Source organism: Chroicocephalus ridibundus, chromosome 3 (genome assembly GCF_963924245.1).
Source record: "Chroicocephalus ridibundus chromosome 3, bChrRid1.1, whole genome shotgun sequence".
Taxonomy (NCBI): domain Eukaryota; kingdom Metazoa; phylum Chordata; class Aves; order Charadriiformes; family Laridae; genus Chroicocephalus; species Chroicocephalus ridibundus.
Genome location: NC_086286.1, coordinates 96,947,336 through 96,965,692, shown reverse-complemented (window position 1 = coordinate 96,965,692; position 18,357 = coordinate 96,947,336). Strand labels below are relative to the sequence as shown.

The window sequence follows — 18,357 nt, the reverse complement described above, 5'->3', positions numbered from 1 at the left end:
GCAAGTCTTCCACAGTATTTAGCATGTCTTCTCCTAAGAACAGACCATGAAAACATGTGGCTGCATTTGACTTGTGCCTACAAACTTGTAGAAGCCAAAATCCTTGTGTCAATGACTTGGTATCAAGCACTTGCAGTAAGCAGACAAAACTCCATGCAAAAGTCATCCAAGTTATACCAAGTATTATTTTGGATAAATTCTTCCTCAAGAACTTTTTTAACTTAGGAACCACCATACAATAACTATTGTTGACTTAAGAAAATAGGTATGGAAAAATCACAAGTTTAGCACAGACTTTAAAGCACATCCAAAGAAATGCCTGTAGAGTTTAGCAGACACTCCTTGCCAAACTATAGTTGAGAGACACTTAACACATGGAGATCAAGTTCTCAGTCTACCTCACAGGTGGACCAGGATCTGCCGATGGCATCCTTTCACCATTCACAAACTTTACCAAAGAAGACTGAACATCAAGCTGACTCCAACAGGTAGGATTTGCCTACTAGAGGAAGAAGAGCTACAGAGCACAGCCCCAGGTTACTGTCAATTGTTTCAGCCTCATTCTTTGTGGTACAGAGGAAACTGCCATTGCACTGTTTCCAATTATAACCCTCTCTGAAAAGGGGTTTTCCTTCCGAACACAAGCTGACATGCTATTTTAGAACATCTGCTAACCACTGATCATTCTTCAATCACTCAAGCACTGGCAGATACATTCTGCTACAGTTGGTTTTATGAAAGTTAACACATTAAGCCACTATGGCTTCAAAGCAATCCATAGACTGGTTTCCTAAATAAAGCTTTTAGGCAACTGAAGTTCCACTTCAAAATACAGATATTTCAAGCTTCATTATGAAAGTTACCTCCTTTATCATTCTACCAGTACCAAGTCATTGTACTTTTATATCAGTCTAGCCAAGAAACCAGCTGGGTATGAGAAAGAACATTGTTTGCGGGGACTAATAACTTTCTCAGTAAATTGCAATACAGGTAGCAAAGCAATCCTTAATCTTCTGAAATATCAGTTAAACCACAGCCTCCAAATTCTTGCTACAATTAGAAGTGACTTGGATTGAAGGGCCATGATCCAAGTGTATCAATTATTCATACTATAAGTTGCCAATATAGCTACAGGAGACAAGTAAGATATATGGTTATCACTGCATTTCCATCAGATATATGAAGGTACTAGTATTCATGTCCTTAAGGACAAAAGGAGATTTCAGTTCTGCTCATCCTGTTTATTTAAAAAAGAAACCAGACCAAAACCAAATACTTTTGTAAGAGGATAGTAGAAAAAATGAAATAGCATTACAAGACTACAAGAGTTGTTTAACTTATTCCTTCTCAGCTTTCATGTCACTATGCTGTGAAACAGCAGCAGGAGACTAGACCTAATGATGCAGGAAAGGCATTAAGTTGTGTTTTTATATAGGAATGATGGAGACTTCTGAAAAATAAGTTACCTATTACTGCTCACTTCAGTGTAGCTCTAGTTACAGAAATATGCATCAATTCCTCAAATTCAGATCACAAAAGAAAAAATACTTTTACAACCATCTTTAAGTCTCTACCACCATCTGGAGGATAAGCTATGAAATAAAGCATTAGTCCTACAGTATTTCAAGTAGACCTGTCCACATAGGCCAAAACCAAAAGCAGTTTTTCAGGTTTAAGCTCAAATCTACTCCAAAAATAATTTCAGGATTTACCAAGAGACATCTTGCTTTAAAAAAAAAAAAAAGACTCGGCCCAAAACATCTTACAGAAATTCATCCATCAGTCTCACACATCTATAGGAAATGGTCCACAGAAGAGTGTGAAGACTGTTCCACATTAGGAGTTGGGAAATGCTTGGGCTGTTAGCAGTCTAAGCAATCTAACAAGAGTAGAAAGCAAATACAAAGGCAACTCCACTCTTCTATAGTGAAGAATTTTTGTAGAAGATAAAGTAGTATTTAAAAAGTTCCCTTTTGAAAATAGTTTATTACTACTTTTGGCTTTCGGCTTCACTCAGCATAAAACTGCACATTACAGTTTGTCGCTATCACAGGCAGGCAATAAGTATTCTGTAACTTAACAAGAAAAAATTTTAAAATCAATTATTTCCCAATCTAAAAAATATATTCATAAGAGCCAATCCATAGCCTTCCAAGAAAAAAAAAAAAACTTCAAGTCCTAGGAAACACAATCAAAAGCAAGGCAAGTATCTCTGAGTTTGCATCATTGACCAAGGCAGGCATTTCATTCAAACAATAATAAGCATCACTCTTCTACAGCTACCTTTTACATATATATATTCATAAGTATTAGAGCTTTTCATAAGGACAACTAAAATAAACTGATCTAAAACTACAGAGGTTTGGTGAACAGTTATTTTATTAGATTTTGTTCCAGTTATTTTTTTGCTTCAGTTTTGTTTAGGATTACCACTTGTGAACCAGCTCCTTTATGCTCATTTCCAGTAGCTCTTCCTTTGCATATGGTAACTGCTGAATCTAAACACTTAAAACACAAGTGTTACACTCACATTTGCACAAACCTTATACACAGTAGGCAAGTTTCACACTGCTGCATACATTAAGTACCCTAAAAGTTACAGCAAAGCCATGTGTTTCCCTTAGTGGACTCCTAAATACACACACAGGAAACGTGTTAACAGTAGATTATATGACATCACCCTTCTCATGGATTCACCTTCAGTATATTAGCATTTTTCAAGGGCTCTTGAACATAAAAAAAATCACTGAAGGGCACTAAGTGTAAGATTAATGTTTAACCAAAAAGGGATAATCCAGAATGACCCCTAAAAAACTTCAAGCATTCACTTAAAGGTCCTATTAATTGAAAAAATTAGACATTAAAAATACTTACTGTAGTATCCATAAAGCACAGTATCTTCAATTTGTCTTGAAACATTAGCATCAGCCCATTCCTAGTAATAAGGGATAGAAACATTTAACATCAAAATGAAACAAAAAAACACTTAATTCAATAGAATTCTTGTAGAAATGAAAAAATTGCTCATATCAAATGCCTAAGGAAAAGAATTAAGCACCCAGACTGCCTATTTTAAGGGCTGGAATTTAAGTTGGAGCTAATACTATAATAATAATAGAGTTAATTCTATAATAAGGAAGCCTACAAGAAAGCTGGGGAAGGGCTGTTTGCAAGGGCATGTAGCAATAGGACAAGGAGCAATGGTTTTAAACTACAGCAGGGTAGGTTTAGATTAGACATTAGGAAGAAGTTCTTTACAGTGAGGGTGGTGAGACACTGGAACAGGTTGCCCAGAGAGGTGGAGGCCCCATCCCTGGAGACATTCAAGGCCAGGCTTGATGAGGTTCTGAGCAACCTGATCTAGTTAAAGATGTCCCTGCTTACTGCAGGGGGGTTGGACTAGATGACCTTTAAAGGTCCCTTCCAACCCAACACATTCTATGATTCTAATTCATCCAAAGATAACTAAGGAATGTGCTGCATTTCAGGGGACAGACACTTCAGTAGTATCCCACTATTTATGCTCACTTTGGCTGTTAGCCTCATGCTCAAAGTTCTCTTTTTTCCCCCAGATTAAGAATCCTTAGTTACCATACACTATGTGGTCAATGCACAACTGAAATAAGTTTATTAGTGAATATCATTTTTAGCAGCTAACAATTTAGTACATTTACTTTTGTTCTCTACTTAAGTGACACTATTTTATGAAATGGATTTGTTTTCTACATGTCAGACAGTGCAGCTACTGAGTCTGAAGCTGAATCTGAACAGTTTTTCAAAATGTTTTGTAAAAGACAACTGGAGATATGGTTATTTGCAGTTCTAGCCCTTTTTTTCTGAGCAATGCAGTGGACACCAAGCTTTAAGTTACAGCATTGAAGGGACCAAGCTGTCCTCAGAATGAGTTTTCTACAAAACCCAACATATGATAGGCTTGGAAACAGTGTGGTACATTAGAAAAGACTATAGACAACTAAGATCTATGAGTTGCCTGGCCCAGTAGTTGGATGTATTCAATTTAATGTCATAATTAACACATTTACATGTACAAAGCATTAATGGAGGGACCCAATCAATTCAAGGATGCACTCATTTTGAAGTCAATACCTCTCAATCAAAAAAAGCACTAGTTTTATATCAGTAAGGCTGACACTGGGGAAAAGAGAGCAGCCCCCAAAATCCCACTTGAGGCTGATACCCACATTACTGAATTTCAGTCACAGAAACAGCACCACAAACTAGAGTTTGGGGACACCTTCTAGAAAGAAAAGTTAAATAATCAAGCTAAAAATGTTTTCTAGATGCAACTCAATAGAAAGGGCAGAGTCAAATTTGATAAGCAGAATCTGCTTTGTTAGGACTTTGAACTAGGCAGAAAAACAAATTCTGTACAGATGCCCTTTTCTAAGATATCAGACATCTGTTTTTCAAGCATGTAAGTCTAGGTATGACTAGTATATAAAGACCCATATTCTTCTGAGAATCTCTACAGCACTTCACTTCCTGTTACCACTGTACTTGGCAACACTACAAGAGAATCCCTCATTAAAGAGCACAAATACATAGAGATAGATGTAAAAAATGCTACTGCTAAAAAGCTACTGGCTACAGAGTGCTAGCAAAGGTGCCAGTAACTGGGCATACTGGAATAAGCATAGGACAATCCTATGAAGGGAAGATTTTACAAACCAGAAACAACATTGAGTAGTTTTGGAAGCTCCCAAGTGTGTTGTGCTAATTCCCACTGTATATTTATAACAGGGTCTCTTAAGATCATCATAGAATGGTTTGGGTTGAGAGGGACCTTTGAAGGTTATCTAGTCCAACCCCCCCAGCCACAAGCAGGGGCACCTTCCACTAGACCTGGCTGCTCAAAGCCCCATCCAGCCTGGCCTTGAATGTTTCCAGGGATAGGGCATCCACAACTCCTCTGTGAAACCTGTTTCACTATCTCACCACCCTTGCCATAAAAATTTTTTTCCTGATATCCAATCTAAATCTACCCTCTTTCAGGTTAAAACTGTTGCCTCTTGTCCTGTCACTATAGGCCCTGTTCAAAAGCATTTCTCCATCTTTCTTATAAGCCCCCTTTAAGCACTGAAAGGATGCAATAAGGTCTCCCCAGAGACTTCTGTTTTCCAGACTGAAAAACCCCAAACTCTCTCAGACTACTTCATAGTAGAGGTGCTCCAGCCCTCTGACCACTTTTGTGGCTGTGCTCTAACAGCTCCATGTCTTTCTTGTACTGTGGGCCACAGAGCTGGACACAGTACACGCCAATGCCCACAGCAACTCTATCACAGAATAGCTATGAGTAAAATTTATATATGCAGATGCAACAGTACTTAGACATAAGAATGGCAAACAGCTTTTTTTGTTATGCTCAGTTGTAGCTTACAAACATTTATTTTTATTACTTATCCACCCAGTTTAAGTCATCATCTCCATTTTCAGAAGAATGAGCCTTTACTTTTTAGTTTGACCAAGATCTGAATTACATGAATAGTCAAGTTGGCAGAAAGTAGTACCCTAAACCAGGTATTAGAAAGAAGTTATTGGATTACTTAATACTAGGCACGCTAACAGAGCTTAGATACTAAACTGTATGCCAGGCTTGAGTTTCTGGCCTAAGCACTGAAGCACTTTACATAATACCAAAGGACAGATTGTTTTCCTGAAGTTACTATCCAAAAAGGCACATGCTGATCAAGAAGCCATAATTCTTAACAGAAATTAGTAGAGTAATATATTTCAAATCTTACAACAGAGCTGCAGAAGACCCATCCATGAGTGCTAGGATTTACATCCTACTACATTCCAAATGTAACAGCATTGATAACACTTATTTGAACAAGAGCAAAAGTTGATCTTTTTTCAGAACACATTACTACGTCCTGGGACACTGTTCAGAGAATGGAAGTGAAAATAAAACTCTAGCTACATGAGTAATTGCACCAAACCAGAAGGCTTAAGTCAAGTTCTTGCCCTCATCCCTTTTTTCTTCTCCTTGAGAGGGACTAATGTTTTAAGGAAGCTAAATGTTTTGTAACATGATCACTGGCAGCCAAACTCAGGGATTGAATCCAGAGGTCCAAGCCTGCCTGTATAGCTTAAATATATTCTAGAATTGTTCTAGTCTTGTGGGATCCACTGTATGCATAGTGAAAATTCAAGAAAGTAGTTACCCAGAAGCAAAATTCTTCAGAAGCTAATGATTTGAGACACATGAACATAAATGAATTGGTGAGAAAAGGAAAGATCCAGTACTGTCAAAGCTCCTTCCAATTTCTATGTGTAGGCTTTTTTCAAACCGGTAAACTCAAGCCTTTTCAGTTGTTGTTCAGACGCATGCACTAATGTGGAGCATATGAGCTATGTAAGTGGGCATACTCCTTAAAGGCCGAACATGATAAAACTTAAAGTTTAATATTTGCTTTATCAGTTCTCTTGGAGCTGCCTAAACTCTCATGGAATATGGGCTTGATGACATACCATAAACACTTCATTTCTCTATCTCAGAGCATCAGCACCACATTCCTTCATGTCACTGTATTAAGGCTTCCAGTAGGCCACTTTACATCAAGCTTTTAAAGTTCACTGTCCAAAATTAGATTATCATTCAACTGGAATTTGAGTAGAAAAGCATACTTGCATTTTGTCACCTAATCAGCAAAAAGAAAGGGTGAAAAATATTTTAGCAGAAGGGAGAGAAACAACACCTTAAATTGTCTGTCAGGTACATAGTAAACCCAATCTTAGAAGCCTGTCAGGCTCAAGCCCAACAACATTTCAGCTGAAAAATTTCTAGACATTTGCATGAGAATACACCACAAAAAAATTGATCGTAAGAATTTACTAGTAATAAGTTCATACGCACGTGGAATATTAAAGTGTTTAAATTGCCTGGTGTTAAAAATTAAGGAAATTCATTACTTAAATTATGCCAAAGGGGAAAAAAAAAAAGACTGAACTGAACAGGTAGCACTATTTACTTACAAGTAAGCATTTGAAAAAGTTCTCCTATGGAGACAATCAAAACCCACACCAACCAGGAATAAGCAAGAAAAGCAACAGTAAGACCCAAAGTTTAAGTGGGACAGCCACTTTGCAGAATAAGGTAGCTAGTAATTGAAATACAACAGGTCCTAACTGCCAGAAAACTGCCTCTCCTCCAACTCCAGAAAAGCATTTACAACAGGATACAGATGTAGAACTTTAAAACATTGTAATTGCTTTTCATTTTGTTGCTCAAGTTGTATACAGGACTAGAATAATGTATTAGGAAACATACATTACCGCTTATTAAAATATTGAGATGTTATCTTACATTAAAAGATACAAAGAGGCAAAGACATGAGCATTTCACCATTGTGTACATGTGCCTGAACTTACAAACTTTGCACCACTCTGCACAAGAAGCTGTAATGCAAACCAATTTAATACTATATCATATCTATTACATCAGCTTTCAGTCAGCTGCTGAAGCCCCATACTCTTACTAGCAAGTTATCCATATGCACACACCATCAACAACTCAAAGCAGTAACCAGTTCATCTGAGCCATTTCAAAAGCTAGTGACAGCAGCTCTGTCCTGTCAAAAGCAAGAAGCACTGCTACCTAGTGAGTGTCAGAGCTCTGACATTCTCAGCAGCAGTGTTAATATATCAAGTTGATAGGCATATGAATTCACCAGACCAGCACATTGAGGACTCAGTTGAGAGCTCATCTGGACAGCCCCTAGATCTAGTCTGGTTTCTTCTCCATCCATTGTGCCTCAAGTTCACAATATATACAGCAAATACCTTAGCAGCACAATAGATTAGGAAGGTGAGAATTCATTACTGCTTTCAACAGCACTTTAAGATGTGAAAACATAACCACAAATTCTCTTAACATCTGCAGAATTCAGGTACTGTTCTGCTATCCTTCATTCCTCGCAGTTTAGCAAGCATACATCGTATTACCTTTAAAATACCCATAACACCAATATTGCTTTGATAGATAAGGGAATCAACAAATTGCAAGGATACCTGCAATGAGTATGATGGACTATTTTAAGCTATTACACTTAAGTATTCCTTAATACAGTTACAAGTTAGAAAGTAAATAGATTAGTTAAGATGTTGCTACATAAATAAGGATACCAAAAAAAGCAGTGTAAGACACTTCCAGTTTACCTAAATGCTAAAAGCAAAGCAAAGTTCCCTCAAGAGATTCATTTAATTGTTACATTCATAGAAAATTAGTTATGAAAATTAGTTACTTGCTTCCCCAGTAATCATTGAGTGGAGTCTTCCTTCTCCCAGAAATTGTGTCCAGTTAGTAACTTGCATTAATATATTTCGACTGAACAGTTAATGTATTTCAGCTATTCAAACTGTACGGATAACTTCCCCAAATGAAAACAGTATAAGCTAACCTGACATTTTTGACCTTCCCCAGTTTTTGGTAATGGAATGAACATGAATTTTCTACTTTTGTCCCTGTTAAAGGGGACATTTCTACTGTCACTGCTGGACCCTGCAAGAATTTCACAAGTACCTAGTGAAGATAGCTCCCATTCTCTACAAATGTACCTTAACAGAGCTTAAAGTGGTGTAACATTACAGGTTTCAGTACCTGTGATGTTTCAAACGTAGATGAAGCTGTCATTCTGATGATTAGCCTCTCCCAAAGCTTGGCCAACCAAGAGTAGGTCATAGCATGCTTAGATATAAAGAAATGTCATATCCAGGTCCCAGATCCACCAGCCCGTTACCTCCAAAATGCAATAGAGCCAGGATTTTGACTGCTAGATGGATAGTAACATCCAGAAACATGCATATCTCAGCCACATCTGGCTACCACGAAAAATTTCTTGGCCAAGTATTGTTACTTCACAACTATAATTCATACTCAGAACAGGAAGCATGGTCTCAGTTAATAATGATTTCTCAGTTAACACCTTTCTAGAATAAAAAATCTGACATTTCTAGTGGTTCTATGCTCTGAGCTGCTACACAATGAGTTTCCCCCAAGATGTAAAAAAAAAAAAATAATCTTAATAGAATGGCCTGCAAAGAGACCCTCATTAAACAGATGTCACTTCTTGAATCATTAAGGAGACAACTGGCTTTTAACAGCTCAGGCAGACACTCAAGGTTTCTGAGGTGTTCAGTCTAACCAGAATGAAAGAAACACCACTGGCTTTTAACTTCACATAGTAGCAAGAATCCATACATTTCAAAAAAAGAAAATTTCTCATCACCTCCCCTGCCTTCTGCTGCATCAACAATAGAATAAAAGAGGCAGCATGGAGATGATAATGTCCTTGTTTCAAGCAGTCTTCCTGCTGCAAGACAGCATCAGATAGGTTTTAAATATTTATGAGACCTGTAGGTCAGACCCAGAGGTCTTGGGTTCCAGCAGCAATCTTAAGTCTATATGCTAGGGTGAAGTTTTCTGTTTCTAAGTGCTTGTTATACATCAAACAAGGTTTCATATCAAACAGATCAGATCCAACTGGATGTATTTGAAGTCCATGGCACAAACTAAAGCACTGTCAATGCAAACAGCAAAAACCTTCAAGACAAAAGTGGTGCTGGAGAATATTATGAGGACTTCTCTTACAAGGTAATATTCAAGTTCTTTTGATTAATACTAGAGCCAAAAGCCTGCTTTCCTACTTAACAGCACTATGAATCAAAGTAATCCCAGCCTCCAGAAAAGGTGTTGCTGCAATGAATTCTATTGTACATAGGAATAATGATCACCCAAGTCCATGCACCACCGCTCCTTTCCTAAAGGACTGAACAACTACTACTAATACCAGAACTGCTCAATTTACCTGCTATAAAAGCTTCAAGATAATATTTGATAAGTCTCACAAAACAGTGAGACACACCAACAGGTACCAAATGCCACAAGCCACTTGTTTATAGTGAACAACAGCTATCTTAGTTAAAAGATGTATAAACAGTACATTAACAGCCCTGGACAATGGACAAAACCTCAAAGTTAACAAAGGCTGACCAAGGTATAGTATCTGGCCCTTTTCAAGGAAAACACCTTGGAACACATTATGGAAAAAGGCTACACAACACTGTTTTAAGTGAATTCATCCAGAAATCAGCATCATTCAGATAAGGGTAATCTGCCTGGGTACTACACTTTAGACAAGCAAGCCAATCCTTGTAGCCAGGAGACATACCTTCACTTGCCACTGAACACACAGTTCACAATGAGAACTCTGAACCATCAAGACTATGTCTTCAATTTAAGCTCTGCTATTAGTATCACATGCTGCTCCCTCAGTTTGCTGCAAGTTTGTTCACAGAAAAGCCTCAAGAATATCTACAAGTTGATAGTAGGCTCAGATATATTAAAAATGAACTGGAATTCCACATTTAGTATCTCTTCCTCGTATGCTGAGCATCCCTGACTTTTTCCTATGAGGACAGGCTGAGTGAGTTGGGGTTGTTCAGCCTGAAGAACAGAAAGCTCTGGGGAGACCTTATTGCAGCCTTCCAGTACTTAAAGGGGGCCTACAGGAAACATGGGGACAAACTTTTCAGCAGAGCCTGTAGCAACAAGACAAGGGGTAATTGCTTTAAACTAAAAGAGGGTTGATTTAGACTAGATAGAAGGAAGAAGTTTTTTAAAATGAGGGTGGTAGAACACTGGAACAGGATGCCCAGAGAGGCAACAGATGCCCCATCCCTGGAAACATTCAAGGTCAGGTTGGATGGGGCTTTGAGCAACCCAATCTAGTTTGAGATGTCCCTACTCATTGCAGGGGAGTTGGACTAGATGACCTTTAAGGTCCCTTCCAACCCAAACCATTCTGTGATTCATCTCTAACACTGATACTGGGAATTACAGTTGGGAGGTAGAAGAAAAGAGCATGTACAGCAAAAGAAACTGTTCACCTAGGATCTGGATAACTGCCACTACTCTTTTGGCGTAAGTTCCAAAATCATCCAGTTGGAAGGGTTTTTTGATGAACTAATGATTCATCTACAGAGAATATCATCGACATCTGCTACCTGGATGCACCTCAAAAATGCACTGAGAAGAATCTAGTGAATTCTTCTCACTTTGGCCATCCAAAGCAAAGGATTGTTGCCAGAGTTATAGCCCTTCAGACCCCAGCATCAGCTATAGGACCTTGGAGGTGCTGGGTTTGAGAGAATGGTCCAGAGGAAGGACAGTAGTCTCTTGGAAATATTCTGAGCCCAATACAGTTTGTCCTACATGTGAAGCAGTAGCAAATAGGAGGCAAATGTTACCTGGGACAGTGTTAAGTTTTAACCATTCATGAAGATCTCATATTAAGATACTGTCAACCTCCTAACTTGACATTACTCTGAAACTGAAATTAACAAATCAATAAAGCTGAGTGTTTATGCATAGACTTGTGTGTTCTGACTGACTTTAGGTCCACTCAGCTTTATCAGGGAAGCCACATTAATATTTATCACAACTTCAACACTTATGTTGGATCAAATGTATTAATATCAGAAGTTCTCATGTCACTGCTACAAACCTAGAAACTTATTCAGATAAGCTCTAAAAGAGAAGGAAGAATTCTTTTGCATGGCAGTACGGAGCAATTTTATCTCAACAGGCCATCAGCAGGATCTACAAACATTAGGAACTAGGCAGGACCTAGAAGACTCAGAAGAACAGGCAAAGATACTTTAAAGAAATAAAAGCTTTACCACAAGCTTGCTTTCAGGTATAATTTTTAAACAGAATCTACCTAGCCCATCATATCACAGCATGTGGCCATTACTAAAGAAATCTAATTCAAGAAAAACAGTATTTTAAGTACAGTAATTACCCTTCTATTAATTATACTTCCTTAAATAGGACTTAGTGACTGCACAACTACATCTGGCCTCCTATTCTCCTCACAGGTTTGTTTCTCAAATCAGGGAATGCATACATAAACAAAATAGGTCTCCTTTGCAACAGGAAATTCTACTTAGTCCCCAGCAGATATGCATTTTTTCAGCTGGGCCTAGTTATATCATTGTTATTTCTCTAGCTAGTCAGCTCAATATATTTCTAATACTCAGCATTATTCTCATTGAGCTGCTGGTATCATTACATAGAAAAGTCTCTTCTATATCCATTTTAATTCTGAACAAACAAGGTCTGAAGACACAAGCTTTTAACAATAACATTGAAGAATAGCTTAATTTTTTCTGTATTACCGCTGAGCAATAAACACAACAAAAAAAAAATCACATCACAGCTCAATTCTTAAGGCCTCTTATCACTTGCATTTACATGAGCACCACACAAAAGGCACTGTATTAGCTGCAAGCTAGTTCTGAAGCACTATCAAGGATCTGGCAGGACCTTTGTTTTCCTTTGGAAGTAGGTCTGGAAGGGAATATAGTCTTCAAGTCTAGGCATTTACCATCTGTTCACTCTCTCATTTGTTTCAGGATTATCTTTTGTACTATAGATCCAGATAGGCTTCAGACCAAGTTATTCAAATTATTAATATGCTCCAGTTTGACCTGGTTTTAATGGTAGTGTCCTCACAGAGACACTGAGTCAGTACCTTCAAGGATCCTTTTTACCCAAGTATAAAGAGGCCAATGCTTTAAGTATTGGGAAGAACTCTTACTTAAAGTAATGCTTAGAGCAGACTACAGTGAGTGCTCATCTCATCAAGAACTCATTTTGCACAGCAGTCCCCTACAGTTGTACACAAAAAGAGTATTAAAACAGTAGTTCAGTTAGGGTGGTATCAGCCAAGAAGAGATACTACCATATTCCCTTCCCCCAAGGGTTTTACCAGTTTTCTCTCTTTAAAGAGGTGCTTATTAACTCAGGCTCCACATTATACATAGATTAACACAGTAAATCTTTATAAGTCTTAATGTCTCAGTAACAGAATATAAGAATGCTGGCAGAAAAGATAACCAAAGTAATCTTAAACAGCAAACAGGCTGTTTTTGAACTAAGGGGCAACAAATTCCCCATTATGATGTACGAAAAAGCAACATGTAAGAGATTTATTTATATCTTCAGAATAGTATATGCACTTCTTTTTGCACAATAGAAGGAATGAGTGTTTGGAAATTAGCAGAATACTGAAAATAAGAAATAGAATTAGTAACTTGAAAAAAGTAATAGAAAACCAGTTAAAATAACAAGGAGAGCTCAGTGTTGTATTCACAGTACTAGTTCCCAGCTTTCCAAAAAACTAAGGCACTACAACAGACATTTACATTGGTTTTAAACACTTTGACAAACCAAGAACAAACACCCTGTTTCAACACAAGTGCTTTTTTTGATAAGGCAGTTAACACTGAAAATATACATACCTTAAATGTACCATTTTGATTTTTCATATATGAAACCAAGAAAATGTCCACTGGTAGTAGTGCTGATGAGATAAGAGCAACTGCCAACGCGAAGATGGCTGTTATGGTAGAAATCACTTCACTTTCCCGTCGACTCTGATACTTGCGCACGTAAACCCAGCAGAAAACCAGAATAGCCTAAAATACACAGGGAAAGATAGTTATGAGTTGCATAATAAGGATGTTAGACAGCAGGTACTGAAGTTAAGACCCTGTATTGGGGGCTGGGATAGCATCAACACACTCTACCTGAGCCCCAAGCACTAGTTGCACACTCACCGCACACACTTTGCACCTTCGCTAACAACAGCTTGAGCAACAACAGCAGCAGCCCTCACACACGATAAACAGGGTAAAAGGCTGACGAGCAGGGCTGAACGCCCAGGCAGGAGGGCAGGGCAGCCCCACAGCCTCAGCTCCGGGCCCCAATGTGCCCTGCGGCGGCACCGGCACCACCACCACCATCGCCGAGACACCAGCAGGAGCTGCCGGGGCAGGCTGAAGGGGGCATGGGCCCAGCGAGGAGGCCGAGCAAGCTGCGAGGGGCCAAGGAAGGAGGAGAAGCGGCCAGGGCAAGGGGAGGGAAAGGCGAGAGTGCTACCGGCCCCACTGAGGGGAAGATGCGTGTGCCTGGGGCAGCCGCCGCTCACCAGCAGCGCCAGGCCGAAGAGGCACCATCCCGTCAACAGCTCGGAAACGGCCGCCGCCATCTTCGCTTCCGTCAGCAACAGCATGCCCGCCCCTGCTGAGGCGGGGACTTTTAAGGGGGCGGGCATCGCGTCACCATGGCGACCGTGCCTTGTGACTGCCGGGCGTGACGTCATGCTTTCGATCGCCGCTGGCAGGTCCCGCTGTCGGCGCAGCAGCGAGGGGCTGGTAGCCCGGGGCTCCCGCGCGGGGGCCAGAGAGGCGGCAGCCGCGCGCTGCTGGGACCCCCTCCCGCTCCCGGGACAAAATCGACAACCAAATTTTTGGCTGTCGCGCTTCTCTGTGAAACTGCCTAAAATAGCGCCCTGCATCGCTGCTGGCGCGGGGTGTGGTGTCGCGCGTGAGCTCAGCGCTACGGTTTGAGGAAGCCACAGCAATTCCTTGTCCTTTAGACAGCGTGCAGCAGCCGCCGCGTTCTCATACTGCAGCAGCAGGTGCCTTTGCCATGTTTCCAGAGCAAATCATGGAGCGTAGAATCATTTAGCTTAGAAAGGACCTTTAAGATCATCGAGTCCAACCATAAACATAACACTGCCAAGTCCACCGCTAAACCATGTCCCTAAGTGCTACGTCTACCCATCTTTTAAATACCTCCAGGGATGGGTATCCAACCACTTCCTGTTGCGTGAAACGGGGCCAAGCGGTTTTGGCAGAAAATAAACCCCCTTGCGTTCTAACACTCCTCACCGAGGTGGGAGGCTAGGTGCGGCTAGGTTTAAATTCTGAGTGATGCCCAATTCAGCACTATCAGTCCAATCGCGTTTAATATGTATTAAACTATTGCGATTTGGATACACTAATAGCGGGCTGCGCCTTCAGTCTAGTCGTGCTCCTGAACTAGCACGGCCTCTCTCAAGTTTTGGTCGCGTTCAGTGAGAAAGCGAAACGACTAGCTACTTAAACAGTGCAGTTTATTTAAACAACAGATATACAGGTTCTTTAGGATTGCCGGTGATAAATACACTGTCTGCAAAGCACGTGCAAATAAGGATATTGTTAAGTATACAAATGCGCGACAAAATTATAAACGATACAGCCTGGCTATAAATGTAGGGTAGAGAGTCTCTACAGAAATTTCGAAGTCCCCAAGAAAGCGCTCGGTGTAATTGAAGTCTTACCCAAAGGCGTCCCTATGAGGGGGGAAGAAAGGCTCAGCCCGTCGACTGATCCCGGAAATCAGCGGTGGAATTCTTCGCGATGGTGTCTTCCCTGACATCCCCTCTCTCTTGGGCTATTTTTATATTATTTTTTTTATCTTCAAAGTGGAGTTTGAGCGACTTTAGTCATATGTACTTTTATTATGATTAATGTATTCAAGGAGGAGTGTTCACACCTCGGGGGCGGATAGCCTCCGGGATGGAGGTGTGTTTTGGTGCATTGTGGTGAGCAAAGTTCGCACAAAGGACAGCATTTCATCAACATTTGACGAAATGTTGGCTTGGGTAGCGTGTAGGCCACTTATCAGTTCCGTAGTACCATCTCGTCCCCATATCTGCTATTCGTCACAAGGGAAGGCCACGGAACAAGCGCGTTCCGTTCCATCCCTCGTGTAGTTTCGCAAACAACCTTGTACAGGGAATCACAGATGTGGCATTCTTCGTGTGCCAGCTGCGGCTGTATTCTACCTCAGAAGCCTCTTGATTTTATGACTTTCCTTAACGTGTGAACAATGCTGTATTTTTGTATTCTTGGCCAATTTAGTAATTATTCCACACTTCCCTGGCAGCCTGTTCCAATGCTTGACAACCCTTTCGGTGAAGGAATTTTTTCCTAATATCCAGTCTAAAACTACCCTGCTACAACTTGAGGCTGTTTTCTTTCATCCTATCGCTTGTTACTTGGGAGAAGAGACTGGCCCCCACCTGGCTACACCCTCCTTTCAGGCAGCTGTAGAGAGCGATAAGGTCTCCCCTCAGCCTCCTTTTCTCCAGGCTGGACAACCCCAGTTCCCTCAGCCGCTCCTCATAAGACTTGTTCTCCAGACCCCTCACCAGCTTCACTGCCCTTCTCTGGACCTGCTCCAGCACCTCAATGTCTTTTTTGTAGTGAGGGGCCTAAAGCTGGACACAGCACTTGAGGTGAGGCCTCACCAGTGCCGAGTACAGGGGCACAATCGTTTCCCTAGTCCTGCTGGCCACAATATTTCTGATACAGCCCAGGGTGCTGTTGGCCTTCTTGGCCACCTGGGCACACTGCTGGCTCATATTCAGCCAGCTGTCGACCAACACCCCAAGGTACTTTTCCGTCAGGCAGCTCTCCAGCTGCTCTTCCCTAAGCCTGTGCATTGCTATGACCCAAGTGCAGGCCTCCCCTGGTTTGGGGCAGAGGACAGCCAACCTTCTGTTCAGCGGAGGCTCGTACACATGTTGCTGTGGCAACCAGGGTCAGCTGACTCGGGTGTTTACCCTGTGGGGAGGTGGGGACAGGTCAGGTGACCCAAACTGACCAATCGGGTGTTCCAGCCCAGCTGCCATGCTCAGTATAAAAGCTGAGGGAGGGAAGGGGTTACGTTGGTTCCTCTTCAGATCTTTGCCTGTGGTTTACTTTCTGTGATGCCTGATATCTGAGGAGGGCCCCATCAGCTCATCTGCCTTTTGATCTGGGTCAGTGTGTTTCAGTTCCCATTTGTCACTGAGTCTAGTCTGGAACTTCCCCAGTGCCTGCCAGTGACATCTCCTTGGGAGCTTAATATGTTTTGTGGGTGTTTATATATATACTGTATCTATTTTATTATTTCCTTTTTATTTTATTACTAATATGTCATTAAAGTTGTTTATTTTTTTCTAAACTCATACATCTCTTTATCTCCCTTTTTCCTTTCCTTAGAGCAAGAGGTAGGGGAGAGGATCTGTTGTCTTATCATTGTCCAACCAGCCCAAACCACCACAAAGACCTGGTACTTGGCCTTTTTGAGTCTCAGCGAAAGCACCCATGAGCCAAGAGAGAGGTTGTTGAGATTCAGGCTGTTCTGTAGCCTTGTGAGAAGAGACCATTTGGGGCAGGGGGAGCTTGGCCCTGGAGTGGTGAGCTTCCAGTTGCTGTGAGGCTAGCGTGGATGCCAGGAGCTTGTAGTGGCAGTAGTGCTCATGAAATCGCTGTTCATGAGCATGTTCACTTCCGGTGAGAGGTGGGACTTCTCATTGGCTCATAGCCTTGAGAGGAGGGATCTGATGGTGAAGCAGCTGTGAGAGCCTTACCCCAGACTAGTTTTTGCCTTTACTAAGCCTTAACTTATTATAAGGGCTATATATGAGACGGCAGTGTGTAGTGGTGCTTGTGAGCAGTATCCAGGGCATCTGAGGTGAGCACTCAGATGGACTTGTTCTCTTGGGAGAAGGTACCTGGTGGTGTGTGTGGTGGAACAGCCTTGCCATGAAGTGGCTGACATCTTTGCTGGGATTCAGTTTACTTTGGGACTGTTGTGATGGCATTCTCAAGCTATATTTGTGATAATTGGTTGTGGCAAGGGTTCAGATGGGCTTGCAGCTTTGCAAGAAGGGACCTGAGTTTGGGGGGATAGAATAGTTGGAAGCTTTCCCACAGACCAGTGGACACATGCTGTATTTCTGTTTGTTGTCAGGCCAATGTGGAGGGCACTAGTGTGTGGTAGCTTTTGTGAACCAAATGATAACGGTGTTGAGGAAGTTCTGGAGAGCTTGTAAACCTCACAGGAGGTGTGTTGGCTAGTAGAGGAAACTGTTGCCTGCAGGGGCACCTGTGCCATGTGTTAACTTACTATGATGGCAATGCAGGCAGAAGCAAAATGCAGGAGCATTCACAAGCTGCTTGGATGGTTCATCATGGATGCAGTTTTCAGGTGAGCTTGTAGCCTAGGAAGAAAGAGCCTCCTAGTGGAGAAGTGGTGGTGTTTGGGAGGCTCATTCTGGAGAGGCAGGTGCTTGTGCTGGGTTTTCATTTGATGTGAGCAGGCAGGTGTGTGTGGTGGCTGTGGTGAGCTGAGTGAAAGGCAGTTTATGGCAATCCAGGTGGGCTTATAGTCTAATGAGAAGAGCAGCAGAGGGCTTGAGGGTTGCCAAGGAGAGGCTGTCAGCTGTGTCTGGTTTTCTCTTGCTTTGAGAATAGCACAGGCAGCAGCAGCATGTGACAGTGCTTATGAGCTAAGTTATAGACAGGTGTGGGATTTTGGCCGGGCTTTTCACAAAGGGGAAAACAGATACAGTAGGGAAGGGAGCCTTGGAGCCGGAGATGCTGGTGCTTGGTTCTGTTTGCTGCAAGGCGCATGTGAGTGTTGGCACTCGGGAGCCAAGTAATGAGGCAACCAAGCAA

At 41.4% G+C, this 18,357-nt stretch overlaps 1 protein-coding gene across 1 annotated transcript in view; it reads right to left on the bottom strand.

Annotated features, from left to right (window-relative positions):
- Positions 1-14,186, bottom strand: part of LMBRD1 (LMBR1 domain containing 1) — an 83,683-nt gene extending 69,497 nt beyond the window's left edge. Inside the window, exons 1-3 of the mRNA XM_063330248.1 lie at positions 14,013-14,186; positions 13,324-13,500; positions 2,875-2,935 (exon numbers count right to left, since the gene is read on the bottom strand). Of these exons, the coding sequence (XP_063186318.1) occupies positions 2,875-2,935; positions 13,324-13,500; positions 14,013-14,186 (412 nt within the window). The remainder of the gene's footprint in view (positions 1-2,874; positions 2,936-13,323; positions 13,501-14,012) is intronic.
- Between the last annotated feature and the right edge of the window lie 4,171 nt (positions 14,187-18,357).